Source organism: Cricetulus griseus, chromosome 6, assembly GCF_003668045.3.
Source record: "Cricetulus griseus strain 17A/GY chromosome 6, alternate assembly CriGri-PICRH-1.0, whole genome shotgun sequence".
Taxonomy (NCBI): domain Eukaryota; kingdom Metazoa; phylum Chordata; class Mammalia; order Rodentia; family Cricetidae; genus Cricetulus; species Cricetulus griseus.
Genome location: NC_048599.1, coordinates 119454989 through 119471228, shown reverse-complemented (window position 1 = coordinate 119471228; position 16240 = coordinate 119454989). Strand labels below are relative to the sequence as shown.

General features: G+C 34.8%; 1 protein-coding gene across 3 annotated transcripts in view; it reads left to right on the top strand.

Moving 5' to 3' along the window:
* The window catches only part of Galnt13 (polypeptide N-acetylgalactosaminyltransferase 13), a 635093-nt gene extending 623036 nt beyond the window's left edge, over positions 1–12057 (top strand). For all 3 annotated transcript variants that reach the window (XM_027420412.2, XM_035446586.1, XM_027420413.2), the window contains one exon: positions 8040–12057. In XM_027420412.2, coding sequence (XP_027276213.1) covers positions 8040–8180 — 141 coding nt within the window. In that variant the 3' untranslated portion in view covers positions 8181–12057. The remainder of the gene's footprint in view (positions 1–8039) is intronic.
* Positions 12058–16240: the final 4183 nt, after the last annotated feature.

Genomic DNA, 16240 nt, shown 5'->3' with positions numbered 1-16240 from the left:
TGCACAGATATATGCATGTATAAGTCAATATTTCTTAAATAATACAACATGAATATTATTTGCACTCTTTCATGGCTGCCATCTCTGGTTTGATTTGGTGAGAACACAAATGTTTATATCAGTACCACAAAATACACTTTTTTTGCTCTTCTTGTCAGTTTTTATTAATTTATTTTTACATTAAAATCCCCATTTCCCCTCCCTTCTCTCCTCCTCCTACCCCAACTTCCTTTCCACCCTACCTCCCATATGCTCCTCAGAGAGGGTAGTGATGCCCCTAGGAAGTCTGTCACATCATCTCATTGAGGCAGGACCCAGGCACCTCCCCTCTACACACACCCCTGTGTCTAGGCTTGCAGGGTATCTCTCCATATAGAATGGGCTCCATTAAGTAAGTTTGTACATTAGTGTTAGGTCTTGGTCCCACTACCAGTGGCCTCATATGTTGTCCCATCCCCACCACTGTCTCCTACATTAAGGGAGTTTCGTTCAGTCTTATGCAGGTTCCCCATTTGTCAGACTGGAGAAGTGGTTTTCTTTATGCCACTCAGTCAGACTTGCCTTTCCAAAATACACTTGATAGAGAATACCAATAAAATTATTCAGGTGTTTCAGCTCCATGGAATATCCTGTTTCCAGCAAGTTCAAACAAAGAGAAAACATTAAATTGCACACCACTAGACAGTTAATATATTTTTTCAAGTTCATGTTTCATCCATTTTATCTTATTTGGGTTTGTTTTTATACTGTTTCAACATCACAAGTGAGCTCCAATCTATTCCAAATTTACATTTTCCTGCAGTGTGTATGCTTAATCACATTTCCTTTTGAATATCCAGGCAGCTACATACAATGATACAATCTAAATTTAGATCAGAGCACTTCTGCTTAACAAACACTATTCCACAAAGAAAAAGGGGGGCAGGGGAGAAAAATATGATGAGAAAAATAAGTGTTGCTTTTCACATGACTGAGCAAGTTGGCTAAAGCAAACAATTGTATGCTCTGTCCATAGGAAACAATTGTAGTAGGTAAACACATTGCTTGAACTTACTGGAACCACAGAGTCTTATATTAAATCATTCTTAACCAGCCTCTTCTATTTGCTCTTACCAGAAAGCAGGTAAATGGGAATATAATTTCAAGGTAAGTGGCCTATGAATATAACCCTCCCACATTCCTGTGTAGAATTCCTGGTAATCAATAGCTCAATTTACTTTTTGAAGGTGGAAACCATTAGACTAGCATTACCTTTCCATGTTCCCAATGACCCATATCTTTGATTTCTTGCTAGAATTGGCTAATAGAAACTTCAGTAGATTAGTGTTGCATTTATATCCCCTTCTTGATTGTTTACATTTTATTTTTAGAATACTTGTCTTCTGGGTCTGCATTTTGTATTGTAAGAATGTGTGTGTTCATCAAAATAACCAATTTAGTGTTGGTTTTTCTTTCATTGCCAAAATTATTTGTCCTAGCCTGATTCTAGTTGGCTGTAAGTAGGAACTATGCAGTTTGGAGAATTGATTTGTAACTAGCTCATGACATATCAGATACAAATATGTCATTACAGAAATCACAAACTTATAACTTTAGATATGGTAATTCAAATTCTATATATAGCAGTGAATCACAATGCCCTATATTTTAGAACTGAATGATTAAGTGATGCTATATTATACAAAAAAGATAATACTAGCTTTAGACTCATATAACTCAACTAAGTTATCAACATTTTAAATAATCCCATAAAAAGAAGATATCTGTCATTAAGCTGCATAGGAACCTGCTGGTTACATTGCTCCAAAAAGTGATTTGCAATGACATCCTCATAATGAAGTATTCATTGCAAATTTGACAAAAGACATACATGGAATGTTCAAAGAATTAATAAATATATTTAGGAACAATTCCCACAATGTAAATAAAAGGAGGATATTTAATTCAATGAATTCAGTCTCATAGGCAGACATGTGACATAATCAATAATTATTTTCCGTTGTGATCATAAGATTTGCAAAGTTAAATGCATCTTCCTATGCTTTCAAATAAAAAAAAACTAAATAACATGTGGATTGAAAAATAATACAATATGTAGCTAGGCTTTAGATGTTGAACTTTCTCTTGATTTATAGCTTTGTAAAAGTATTTCCTAATTCATTTTTTCCTTTTAATGATGCATGAAATTTATAATTCCTAACAAGAGTTTTTTTGTGTATTAACATGCCATTTTCTAGGCAAAGTTCAAAGCGGCAAGAAAAAAATTAAGTAACAGTAGATGATGTTGCCTAATTTAAACAGTGTAGACACTGTATATGTATTAAAGAAAGCTAGCCAAAGTGTGTCTCAGGTAGTATCACTTGATAAGTAAGATATGATGGTTTATGATACCTTTTCTGAATGTGGAGATCACTGCACACCACTTCTCCATAGCAGATAAACCTTGAGAAGGTGGATCCAGTGACTGCATCCGTTATGCTGCTTACAAATTGGGGTTTACTTCAATTGAATTTATTTTCTGCGTTAGCCTAACTAAATAATTTTATCAACATTATTTAGTATTTCTCTGGGCTGGCTCTGGAGTGGATGATTTATGTAATATCTTGAGCTTCTACTTGGAACTAAACAGAGATGAAATTAATGGTTACATTCACAAGGGATTTGATATTTTCTTTCTCTTTTTCTTCATGTAGTCTGCCACGCTATCTATAAGTATGTCATTGTTTGTGCAGATTCCTTAGAAATTCCAGCTTAGGCCCATGAAAACATAAAAGAAAATCATCTCAAATAGTCTCCTTTGGTACCCTCTCAGCCTAGAGGCAAACATATGAGGATACTAATATTGGAGAAAACTCTGTGTGTTAACCAATTTCTTTTGAATAACCTCCCTCAAAACAACTCACTTGGCATTAAAATATATTTATTTAAGATTCTGAGAACAAAATTCTATCAAAATAACTTTTGTTGAAATGTTTCATCATCTGATATCAAATTATTTCTTAATAATCTGTCGTTAACTCCACTTTTTCTACTAAGCAAAGCTGGTATGAAAGCCATCTGAAAGGCTGCCACTCACTTCTTCATGGATGCAATTATTGTGACGTGTGTCTCCCATCCTTTTCTAGAAAAATTGTACGTTGTCTGCTATGATTGATTTATTGTTGCCTTTGTACTGGATTTGTCATTATTCATTATTTTCTTTGTCAAACAGACCAACACTTTTGTTCACATAATTACGCAGTGCTGCCTCTCAATAAGCAAAGTGGCAGATGGCTCCCAACATCTGAACGTGGAGACCTGTAATGATAACACTTCGCAAAAATGGCTACTAAGAAATTATACAAGAGCAGAAATTATTAGAAATATTTTTGGAAATTTTACTGATGATTTATTTCTTTAATCGCTTGTAGAGGTTTGTGTTTCAGACTTCTTAAATTTACTTTAGTAATTTTAGTTGTCAAAATCTGAAATTTTAATAAACCATTTTATGGAGTTATTTTTCTATTTTTTACTTCTTAGCTACTCATTAATTTGGAGACTTCATATTTTAAGCAACAGTCTATATTAACATATTTTCCAGTTTTACTTCAAATATATATATATATATATATATATATATATATGTATATATCTGTGAATATAGTGGGTTAAATATTTTGTGAAATATTTATTTTGTTTTAGCATAACAATAGCCATATCTATATGAAAACATATTGTATGTCAAAGTTGAAAACATGATTAAATATAACATGTGTTAACAATGAATTATTTTGAAATTAAAATCATTTAAGGTTTTACATGTTATTCAGATGATTCACTTCTGTGGTTTGTGTGTGTGTGTGTGTGTGTGTGTGTGTGTGTGTGTGTGTGTGTGTGTGTGACCCACATATTCACATCCCACATATTCACATCTTTTATAAATTACCATTGCTTTATTCTTAGACACTAAGTAATTCATACAATAAAAGCTAAGCTGTCTTCAACAACTCATGAGAAAAAAAATGCCATATCTACATGTCTTCAGTGCTTAGATAGGAGATATAATTGTGAGTCAATGCTCTTCAAAAAACATACATTTCATATATCACTTAGATAATTTGTGATTATCTTCTCATTAAATAATTATGTGAATTTCTATTTAGTTCAAGTATATATATGACTGTGGCATATTTTTGTAAACAGTACAAACAAAAGTATTTTTGAGATTTTTTTATTAGTTGAAATTAGGAACAAGCTTGCTTCACATGTCAATCCCTTCTCCCTCTCCCTCCTGACCACCCCATCCTCCACTCCCCAAGCAGGGTAGGCCCTCCACAGGGGCTCCCCAAAGTCCACCACATCATCCTGGGCTGGGCCTAGGCTCTCCCCATGTGTCCAGGCCAAGAGTGCATCCCTTCACATGGGATAAGCTCTCAAAATCCCTTCCTACATCAGGGAAAAATACTAATCCACTAACTACCAGGGGCCTCCTAGAGTGCAGAGGCCTCCTCATTGACATCCATGTTCAGGGATCTGGATCAGTCCTGTGATAGCCTCACAGACAGCAGTCTGGGGCCCATGTGCTCCCCCTTGTTCAGGCCAGCCACCTCTGTGGGTTTCACCAGCCTAGTACCAACCCCCCTGATCTTCATTCCTCTCTCTCTGTAACTAGCCCGCAGAATTCATTTGAGTGTATATCTGTGGATGTCTGCCTCTGCTTCCATCAGTCAGTGGATGAGGGCTCCAGGATGACATAAAAAGTAGTCATCAGTCTCATTATAGGGGAAGGGCATTCAGGTTATCCTCTCCACCATTGCCCAGATTGTCAGTTCCTGTCATCCTTGTAGATCTCCGGAAATCTCCCCAGTGCCAGATCTCTCCTCGGACCCATAATGGCTCCCTCTGATATGGCATCTTCCATCCTGCTGTCCTCTATTCTTCCCCCAACTCAACATTTCTGCTCCTCCATTTCCTCTTCTCACCATCTCTTCTCCTCCTCTCATTCTGGCAGCTCCCTCTCCCCCCTCTCCTCTCCCAATTAGCTCATGAGATCCTGCCCCTTCCCATACTCTCCGGTCCATGCATTTTCCCCTTAGAGTCCTTCTTGTTTCCTAGTTTCTTTGGTGAAGAGGATTGTAGGCTGGTAATCCTTTGCTCTATGTCTAAAATTCATATATGAGTGAGTATATACCATGTTTGTCTTTTTGCAACTGGGTTACCTCACTCAGGATAGTTTCTTCTAATTCCATCCATTTGCCTGCGAATTTCAAGATTCTGTTACTTTTTCCTGCTGAGTAGTACTCCATTGTACAAATGTACCACATTTTCTCTATCAATTCTTCAGTTGAGGGGCATTATTTTTGAGATTTATTTAAAAACCAATAAGTAAGCGATTTTGAATTGTTCAGCTATTGGCTGTGGGAACACATGAGGTGATCTAGAGGTTTACTGATTCCCCTAAACCATCTAAAGCTGTTGGTGCACAATTGAGCATCATATCTTGTGGCATAGCTGAGACCAGAAGCAAGGAGACATGAGGGAGGGCAGAACAGGTATTGTTTGCATTAGAGTGCACTTGAGTGATGGATAAACCAAATAAGAGATGCAAAAATTGGAGTAGCCATGACCATTTGCATGAAGAGGAATCAATCGTCACAACACAATTTACATGTAGTCTTTGAATTTGTTTTTGAAGCCTCCAAATCTGTGTACATGCCCACCAGAATGTTTGAGTTGCAAACATTTAATGTTATGAATCTACTACTGAATGCTTGGGCAGAAACCTTTTCTCATCAGGAAAACCTGCAGCAGTTACCTCATCACTTCCTGCAGTTTTTGGAAGGTAGATAGCTTTTCTAAAGGTCACATTCTGGCACAAGGTTTTGAGTTCTCCATCTGGCCAATGACAAAACCATCCATGCTGAGTAGACTTATTCTCAAAGAAGATGATAACTCTGGAATAAAAAAAATAAACAAACTCCATAGACACAGTGCCCAGAAACCAATATACAAGTTTCTGCTCTTAGGGGCCATAGATTCCTGTCAGACATGTACATGTGCATGTTAAAGGTACTTTTTTAAAACCATAAGCCATGTTGCCTAAACACGTAGTTAACAGGGTTACTCTTACCTGGTTTCTAAGGACTTAGAGTTCATTCACTGAAGAACAAATTCTTGATCAGAATTAGAAGGAGAAGTGTAAACACGTGTTAAATGTAACTCAGAATTTTCTAATGAAGAATCAGTCTTCAGAATGATTTTAGTGACTTTCCCCAGTGCCCTTTGCTGGTAAAAGAGGGAAGTGAATTCACACTCAGGAACTCCTGAATCTGAAATGCTTGACTTTCTAGTGTGCTACATTAGGCAGAGCAGAGTTTTGTTTTGTTTTGTTTTTTGTTTGTTTCTTTGTTTCTTTCTCATTTGTTACCTTGAGACAAGTGGATTTTTACTACTACTAATTTTTAAGGAGAATATTTACATATTGGTTAGAAAGAAGAATACAATTTGTGGCATTAAAAAGATTATACTACATAAATTTTGAAAACTCTATTCCAATATGGCATAAGGTAATTGATCAAATCATTCCACTACTGTGATAAATGATTACACTACAATAATGTAATGGCAGTACATTGTATAATTCATGTGTGGTAACCTACTCAATAAGTGTAAAAAATCTGTTTTCTTAAAAGCACCTATTAGAACCATGCAATGGTAAGTGCTTTTGTGAAGGCGGATGTACATATAAGCTAACTCCAATTTGAGATATGATTATTTTCTTGGTGCTGTTGATCATACTTACAACTTTTTTAAAAAGGAAAATAATTGTTTTTGCTTAGTTTTGTATCTGATTTTTCAAACTGGCTAATGGTTGAATTTCCTGTCATCCTAAGAATAAACCAGCCATCTTCTTGCTATCTTAGGCCATTTCTTTTTTACTTCATATTTATTTACTAAAAATGGCTTGATACTCTGTATTAAAAAATGACAACAAAGGCCTCAATCTTGACTTCACCTTCATTTTTAATCGCCTAGCCTTTTAATTTCCTGTTTGTTGTCAGAGAGAGATCTTTCCCAGCAGCCTGTCTTCTGTTCTATTTTCTCTTACAACGGGGAAGCACAGGATGAGTTCCAAGTGTTTCTCTTCATGTTTACCACACATACCTCCCAACATAATATCAAGAGCAAAAAATTATATAAAGGATGGTCTCAACTTTTAATTTTAGTAATTTGCAAAAATAATATGTTTAATTTTCAAGACTTACCTGCAAATCACAACACATATGTGAGAACATTTTAAATTAGAGATTTTTTTCCTGTGTTTCTTGGCATGGTCCATGAAAATAGCAAATTGATATAAAATTTATAGGCCTTAAAACATGGTGGAATGTGAAGTCCCAAAAAGTAAATTTCATTACAAATGGAAATTAAAGCTCTGTGATGATTGAAAACATTGCAATTATTTAAATTGTGAAGATAAGAAAACATAGCTTCATCTCTGTTTTAATTTAATGTTGATACATTTGCAGATATTTAAACATGGTAAGCATCCCATGAGGTAAGATTGATTATCTCTGGCTATACTAATTACTAGTCTACACTTAATATCTAAGACAATTTAGTTTAGTAGTTTTTAATGGGATCATCTCTAGCCATTTTGTTTATTTGAATAAAAGTTTTGTGGTTGAGTTTTGTGTTTTTCAAATTGCTTCTCACTAAACCATAGCTAGAAATTCAAGATTCTTCATAAACTTATTAATATTTATCACCTTCAACTATGCTTCATGTTCATTAATAAGCTTTTAAAAACGATGTCTGAATTTTCCTCAACCTGTAAAAAATATCAGTCAATTTCTTTAAACCACCTTAAAATAGTGGTGTATTAGACAATGATTATCACTTTATGGTCAAAGTTGTATATGTGATTTAGAGACACAAGTGAACAGTTCCTTTTAAAACCATGTCATATTACTATATGCTACAATGATAGAGAGTATTTTTGAAGAGCAGCTTTAACCAAATGTGCTAGCAAGTTACTATTCATTGTTTGTCTTTTGCAGAGACTCACTTTGAGACATGTTAACAGTAACCAATGTCTTGATGAACCTTCTGAGGAAGACAAAATGGTGCCTACCATGCAGGATTGCAGTGGCAGCAGATCTCAACAATGGCTGCTGAGGAACATGACCTTGGGGGCCTGAAGACCATTTCTCCCAAGAACATGAAAATCTACACTTTTGTTTATCCATTGTTTCAGTTTGGTGAAAATCTTAACTTTGCTGAATTAAAAGTTTTAAAAATAACTTTAGTATTCTAAACCACAGTTGTTTATAATTCATTTTTAGGAATGTTTATTTCCCTACTAAAATTTGTATCTGATTGAAGAAGCACATAAAATATAAGTAATAGGAAACTGTTATTAAAACTTTGAAGTGTTTGAGAAAAAATAAACACCTTACATTTGCTTTTAAAATGTGGTCATTAGCCTCTTGTCATAGGGTTATTTGGTATGGATTATTTTGTGTTGTAATAATGATGGAAAGAGAAATCATGTAATGCCTTATACTGTACATTAATTATGAAATATTACCAATGATTTATAAAATTCTCTTTTTACACAAGATTCATGAAACAATGGTAAATTTCTAGGCTAACAATTGGAGTACATATGAAATCATTCATGGGCATTAAATTCATGACACCAAATATTCAGTACAAGGGAAAAAATTAAGTTTACTACTGAATTTGTAGAATATAAAATCATGATGCCAAATAAAGAACTTAGATATTCAATTTAAATAATAAATTTAAGTCAAATGATAAGAGGAGTCAGATATGAAGGAGGACAAGAGTAATATAAACTCCAAGAATTGATGGGAGAGAGTCTTCACTTCCATAACAACTTGAGGACAGTCTTGCTCTGAGAGCTGATGGAAGGATTTAAATCCAGCATTCCCCTTTCTCCATACACTCAGCTGTACCTTTGCCCTTTACTCTAGATCTGTAGATGAAGAGTCGCCTTTTAGATTTAAATTTTAAACTATTATTTATCACTTTTTTTAGTCAATGATGTCATTGGCATTTTGTATTTCACAAAAAGTATGGTATTGTCATAATTTATTGCTATGGTATAAAATGTTGATCACTGGAAAACAAAATCTATGACAATTCATTAAAGTGATATTAATTAAACTAGGAGACATATTTTGGCATAAAATATGACTCAGTCTCAATTAGGGCAATTATATGTGTTATTTCAACTTAAAAACGCCTTTGTACACAATGAATGAACCGATGTTATGAAAAAGAAGAAAAAAATCAGTGATGGGATATTAGTAAATTTTTATATGTAGCAACATTTTAAGTGGCCACATTGTTGTTGTACATTTATGTTTTATTTTTGTGTCTAACAATTGCAGGAAACCTATGGGGGTTGAACAAGGAGGAGATTTTTCTTTTGACCTTTTATTAAATTATATAGAAAAAGCATTAAATGGCTAACTACACCTCCTTTATCACCCTACCCCTTTCTTTTTCTCTGTCTTTCTCTCCTCTGACTCTGTCTCTATCTTTGTCATTCTGTCTCCTTACACACACACACACACACACCTTTAGAATAAGAAAGATAAACATTTTTTTCAATACCTAAAAAATCCCAATTAATTTCTGTAGCTGGATTTCCCCTTTGACTGCACACTGTTAGCATTGTGAAAAGTTTCAACTTGGAAAGTATCAGGTTTGCTTCTTAAAGTTCAAGAATCTTTTACTCCAAGAACTTCAGCAAATTCCTAGATTTCTCAAAATTTTAGACAAAATATTGAACATCATGGCCTTTATTCCTGGGATAGACATAGTTCATACTATATCTAAGAGGAAGGAACCCATGGCTCTCAAGTGATAATGAACCTTAAACTGATCAAGACCACTCAAGTCAACTGGAACCTGGAACAAACTCTTTCTATTTTCACTCTTCTTCAATGTTCTCTTCTGGATCTGACTCTAATAGCATGAAATACCCCTATATGGAGATTTTCTGAAAATTAGAAAGTGTAGACTCTCAAGAATTTGTTATGTAACATGCTCCACTTGTGGCAATCAAAACACATAGAAAGAGTGGTTGGTAACATTTTAAAAGAATATAATTACTTAATGGGAGGTGGATTTCACCAGCATTTTATTAAATGAAAATTTCTTATCGTTACAGTGAAATACATGAGAAGAACTCTCAAAGACTCATCACATCATTTGGATATGTGCACATAGTGTCTAAAAAGAAAGAAATGTGCAGAGATATGTGCAGAGATAGAATGATACAAACTATAAAATTTGGAAAGATTTAAGGTTTTAAAATGTTTGCTTTCAGTAAAGAAAATTAAAACCTTGATTGGAATCACAGTGAGTCACACACACACACACACACACACACACACACACACACACACAAACACACAATTGAAATTGATCTGGGCTAGTAGATCTTTCTATTGCTTCAGTCTACATATTCCTCTTGGTTTTTCTCATTATTACAAATGAAATTTTCATCTTCTGGACACTCAAGTCAAAACTAGAAATTTTGGAACTGAGGGGTCATTCACACAGTTGGTAAAGTGCTTCCCCTGACCCTCTGCCTCTAGCATGAGGATCTTAACCTGATTCCAAGAGCCCAGGGAGGTGAAGAATGTGAATTTCTCGAGTTTCCTAGCCAGCAAGCTTAGCTTCCTTGGCAAGTTGCAGACTAAATGACAGACTGTGTCCTTAACATCAAGTGATGAAGTCTATGGTTGACCCCTAGCCTCCACATGTGTATGCACACAAACGCTTGTGTATGCATGCACAAACATAAATATACCTGTAAAATATGTAAAGTCACTTTTGACTTCTTTCTTTTCAAACTTTTTAACCCTGTCTTCCTGTGGCTCACAGTCCACATGAAACTTCCTGCTGACAAAATGAACCAGGCCCAAAACCAAATTTAAACTTGGTCAAAACATTTTTAGATATCTACACTTTTTTGATAACTGACTGCATTGTCATCAAATGTTGATTTTATAGATGACATCATTGTGTTGCAATATCGAAAGTTTGGGCAAATTGAATCTGAACATCTGGAAATTAACTTGATGCTGTCTTTGGTATATAACTAGAAACCCCATTCACTGTATGTTATTATTTCTGAGCTTCTAAGTCATATGCAGTATGCCTATAGGTATGATACTGCATTTTTGACAATTCTTACCCAATGCTACACTGATTCCCCTAATTACAATAGTCACATGGATTCTGTTAAATATGAATTTTTATATTTCCTTAAATATAATCTTCCATTTAATTTTTGTCTCATCTAACAACCTTCATGTCTCTATATGCCGATAAATACATTCAACAAATACACATGCATATATTCTCTGCATGTAGATATATTTATAACATATCATCCACACATATGTATGTGTACATGTGTAGACATCTATGTTTCTTAATCTCTTACCCTTTTGCCTTTCATTATACTGTACTGACTGCCAAGTATGCTTCTCCTTTAGTGTTGGTTCTATCTGCCCCAGAAATGTCATCCACTTCATTTCTTTACATTTCTATTGAAACAGTGAACACTTGTCCTGTCCATGATTCCTTGGTCCTACTTCTGACCAAAAATAAGTGTCTTCTTTTATTTACATCAGTTTCTTCCAGTCTAATGCTCCGGCACACACTTGGGAATAGAGTTATATTTATCTAGGTACTTTTTTTGTTTGGTACCATGGCCACATCTGTGTAAGGTAAGCACTCTATCACTGATCTACACACCCAGTCATGTAAGCCATTTTTATGTCAAGGTCTATATCATTTTTGTCCACTGGCTATGTTCAGCTTCTTGTATTATATCTTGGCATATGCTAAGTACACTTCTTGAAGTAATGAAATTGAGAGTGTATTAAAGTTGGTAAGCAGTGCTGTATCATATATTTTCATACTTAAAACTTCAGATTTCAGTCATGTCTTTACAAAGAACTTTTAGTGATTTGTTTCGAAATGTTAATTTTTTCCTAATATCATTCATATTAAAGTGTGGAATACATGTTGTACTCTGTGTTAAAAGCACCTGCCTTATGGAAATGAAATATGCCATTTTATTAAAATGCTGCTATAAGTTGCTTCACTTAACTAAAAAAATTAAGTATCAGAGTTTCAGTTGTGTTAGCTTGATCACAGAAGGGCTAAGATTTTGAGTTCTATGAAGGAGATAAGTAAAGTCTTTGAAAAATCATATTTATTTTCATTTTTTGATGATGACTATATAAAGTTTATTTTAAAAGAAAATTCTATTAACAAAAGATATTATAGAAACCTTGAACCTTCGAAGATGTTATACCATTAGCTTCTATGTTTATAGATAATAAAACTGAGCCATGAACATATAGTGAAGTTTTCCCAAAGATCATAGAGTTATAAACTATGCTGCCAGGACTACTAAAACTACTGCAAAAATATATAAGGGCACAATAATGAGAAAATGCCTTCATTAAAAACTCTCATAAAGAACTTGCTTCTTTAGGAATCTTTTAATCTTACAGTTTTTGCATACTTCCATAAAACTTGACCAATAAAATAAGACCACAGACAATTGAAGACCTGCAGCACAATGAAGATTTTCCCTGAAAATATGATGTTTACAGAACAATAGAACACCATCAGTAAGCAAATGGTTTGAGGAAAGCAGCATCAATCCTCCTGAACTGTAACTGGTAGAACTCTGTTTAGTCTGTTTTCTTGCAATTCCCTTCAAGGCAGTGTAAGGCTGACCTATAGCTTGCACAGAGTATTAAACCTTCTGTTCCTGTGAACACTGGGTGATTTCTGTGTTTGCAACTTTGCAGACTACCTAGAAACTAGAACATATTTCTAGGCTTCCCAGCGTCACTTTCTTATAAACCTAATATGTAAATTTGGTTTCTCCTTAAGTGCTTAGAATCAGCTTGATAAATAATAAGAAAAATAAAGGAGGTGAAAGTAAACTGCTATGATAAAATAAGTGGTTTTTCATGATTTTTAATTTAGTGAGAGGTTCATTATACAGTAGAATTGCTTCAGCAAAATTCAGAATTTTGGCTAGCTCCCATAAATATTGTTACTACATTTGAGAACTGAACAAGCATAGTCATAGCCATTATATTTATATCTTATCTATGAATTCAAGCTCTAGCTTCAGAAGGGGCAAAATCAATGCATTATTGAATTGTAGATATAATGATTTGAACAAATATGAAAAGTTTAAATACCTCACCAAATATGAATCATTACCATTGGAGATGTTATTTTGTACAGCTGATAAATTCCAAGTTTGTCTCTAGGTGCAGTTTAGCTGGGCAGCAGGAATACAGTGTGTCAAGGTAGCTTGTGTTTCTGGATTCAGTCACTAGCCACTATTATGTTAGAAAGATGAGTGGAAACACTGTGCATTTCCTCTATATAGCATAGGAGTGTCTGGTTTGACTACAACATGTTCAGAGTGTTATTAAGTATAAAATACTGTATAAAGATAAGGTGTTAGAGACTCTAGCAGTTTGTTTTAACTAGTATATAGACTTATCCCCCAATTTTTGCTTTATAGTGTTTAGTAAATTCAAGAGGAAAATTTCATTTGATGTGTTTTTAAAATCGCCCCTGAGAAAGTAGCGATTTGACAGCATTTTTGTCAATATATTTAAGATGAGGACCACTCTGTAATAATTTGGTCATCATTATTACAGCAATGCTTTACTGCCATTGTTAACAAGAGAGAATGGATCATTCTCCCTTGTTGGCTCGATTAGAATGAAAACAAATTACTAGATAAGGCTCCACCTAAAATATATGTGAAACAGATGTTTCAAAGTTGAATTTTTCATCTTGTGGTCAATGTTTATATTAAAATCTTAAAGACACCAACGCTTGATTCCTGGTATACATTAAGCTAAAAGTAGCACAAGGGAGAAACAGGAATCCATTGTCACAGAAGTTTCTTTGAGAGAGGTAGGGATCTTCTGATTTTAAAACCAGTGCAGTCACAGCTAGAAAAACGTGATCTCAAAAATGTTTAGACATGTTCCACACAGTCTTTAACATTTATAAAAATAGATTGTGCATAATGAATTAAACATTTTAAATGGTGTAAGCATTACTAAATGGATAACTGTTCTTTTGTTGTAAATTTAAATATTTATACATTTTTGTAGAATTAAAGTATACCAATTTAGTTTTTCTTTGGTACATGTTGTCTTTTTTCAAAATAAATTTTGCTAGTTCTTCAAACAGTTTTAGTATTCCATAATTATGTTCTATTTCATAGGATAAAGGAGTGATTATCTATAGCCATTTCTCAGCAGCAAGAAAGTCTTATAAACCAGTGTAGTCTTATAACCAAAATATGTAAAACAGAAGCATTGAAATATGATTAAAGTACATATCATCTCATTAATTTTTATAATATGATGATTGGAGACTAATTATTTCTGCTTTGTAAAAAAAATTCAGTGAAGTTAAAATCTTTTCAAGTACATGAGACTACTCGTTTTCAGGTCATGCCTAATTCCCTAAATCTGATATTGGAAAATTGAAAATCTGTGTAGGTAGGTAAATTGCTTTGGGCAGCATTTTGGCTCTTTAGTATCAGCATCATAGTGCCAGAATCCAGGCAAAAATATTGAAGAAAGGTAAAATAGTAAACAGAGAAGAGAAGAGAAGGGATGGGAAGAGGAGTAGAGGGAAGAAGGGAGGGAGGGGGTGGGAGAGAAAAGATTCCAATATAAACTACATTATTAGTACCCATTTTAAATGTTTAAATAGATTAACACGATTCAGAAGTTCACTGACTTACAGTCAGTATGAACTTCATTACTTTTTACAAAGTTGTCAACAAATATAAATGACATGAATTTTCTATTTTACATATAGAACATCATTTCTTGAACTTTAATAATCCAGGTGGTGCACATATGCAAATATACAACTCATTTTTTGTTGTTATTTTGTGTAATAGCATGGCCTTGCATTTCTAGCCATAACTGGTTGCTTGACCTCAGTGAAGCTGTTCTACCTATCGAATGTTTTGACAGACCAATACCTTACCTTGTGCCTTTCTACACACAATTGAAGAAACAGGATTATCTCTTTTGCTCAAATGAAATGGTGGAGGCCTCTATGATTACTGGTTCACTTTTTGAAATAATTAATAATTTTTCTACCTTACCTAGGATCCTTTGAACCACTCTCCATCCATAATCAAACCACAGAGTGTCTAATATTGAAAAGATTGGATGTATTTATACAGAAATCCATTCCCCAGTTTTGAAAAGTAAAATACTAGGTGTTGTAATTTTAAAAAGCTGCAGGGAGAGAAAAAGACTCCTTTGCACAGAGCTTGGGTGGCTCTGTATTATTGGGGGAATGGGAATGGGAAAAGGGAGAATGGGAGAAGAGAGACCAGTCTCTGAGGACAGGAGTGGCAGAAGAGAAAAGAGAAAAAGTGACAGGGGGAGGGTGAGATAGTGAAGGGAAAGGAGAGAGAAGGAGAGGCAGAGAGGTAGGCAGAGAAGCAGAGAAAGAAAGGGGGCAGGGATCTTTTCTATTTTTTCCTTTCCTTTTTTTTTAAAAAAAATTAAATTAGAAACAAGTTTCTTTTACATGTGAATCCCAGTTGTCTCTCCCTCCCCTCTTCCCATACCCACCACTGGCTCCCTACTCCTGACCCCTTTCTGCTCCCCAGGGAGGGTGAGGCCTTCCATGGGGGAATCTTATAAGTCTGTCATATCATTTGGAGGAGGGACTAGGTCCTCCCCACGGTGTCTAGGCTGAGAGAGTATACCTCTATGTAGAGGGGGCTCCCAAAGTCCATTTGTGTACTAGGAGTAAATACTAATCCAGTTCTAGTGGCCCCATAGATTGTCCAGATCTCCAAATATTTACTAGTCTGGAACAGTCCTATGGTGGTTTCCCAGCAATCAGTCTGGGGTCCATGAACAACCACTTTTTCAGGTTAGCTCTTTCTGTGGTTTTCTCCAGCCTAGTCTTGACCCCTTTGCTCATCACTCCTCCTTCTCGGCAACTGGATTCCAGAGTTCAGCTCAGTATTTAGCTGTGAGTGTCTGCTTCTGCTTCCATCAGCTACTGGATGAAGGCTCTAGGATGGCATGTAAGGTAGTCATCAATATCATTATTGGAAAAGGGCATTTAAGGTATCTTCTCCACTATTGCTTAGCTTGTTAGTTGAGAGGTCAAACTTGTAGAT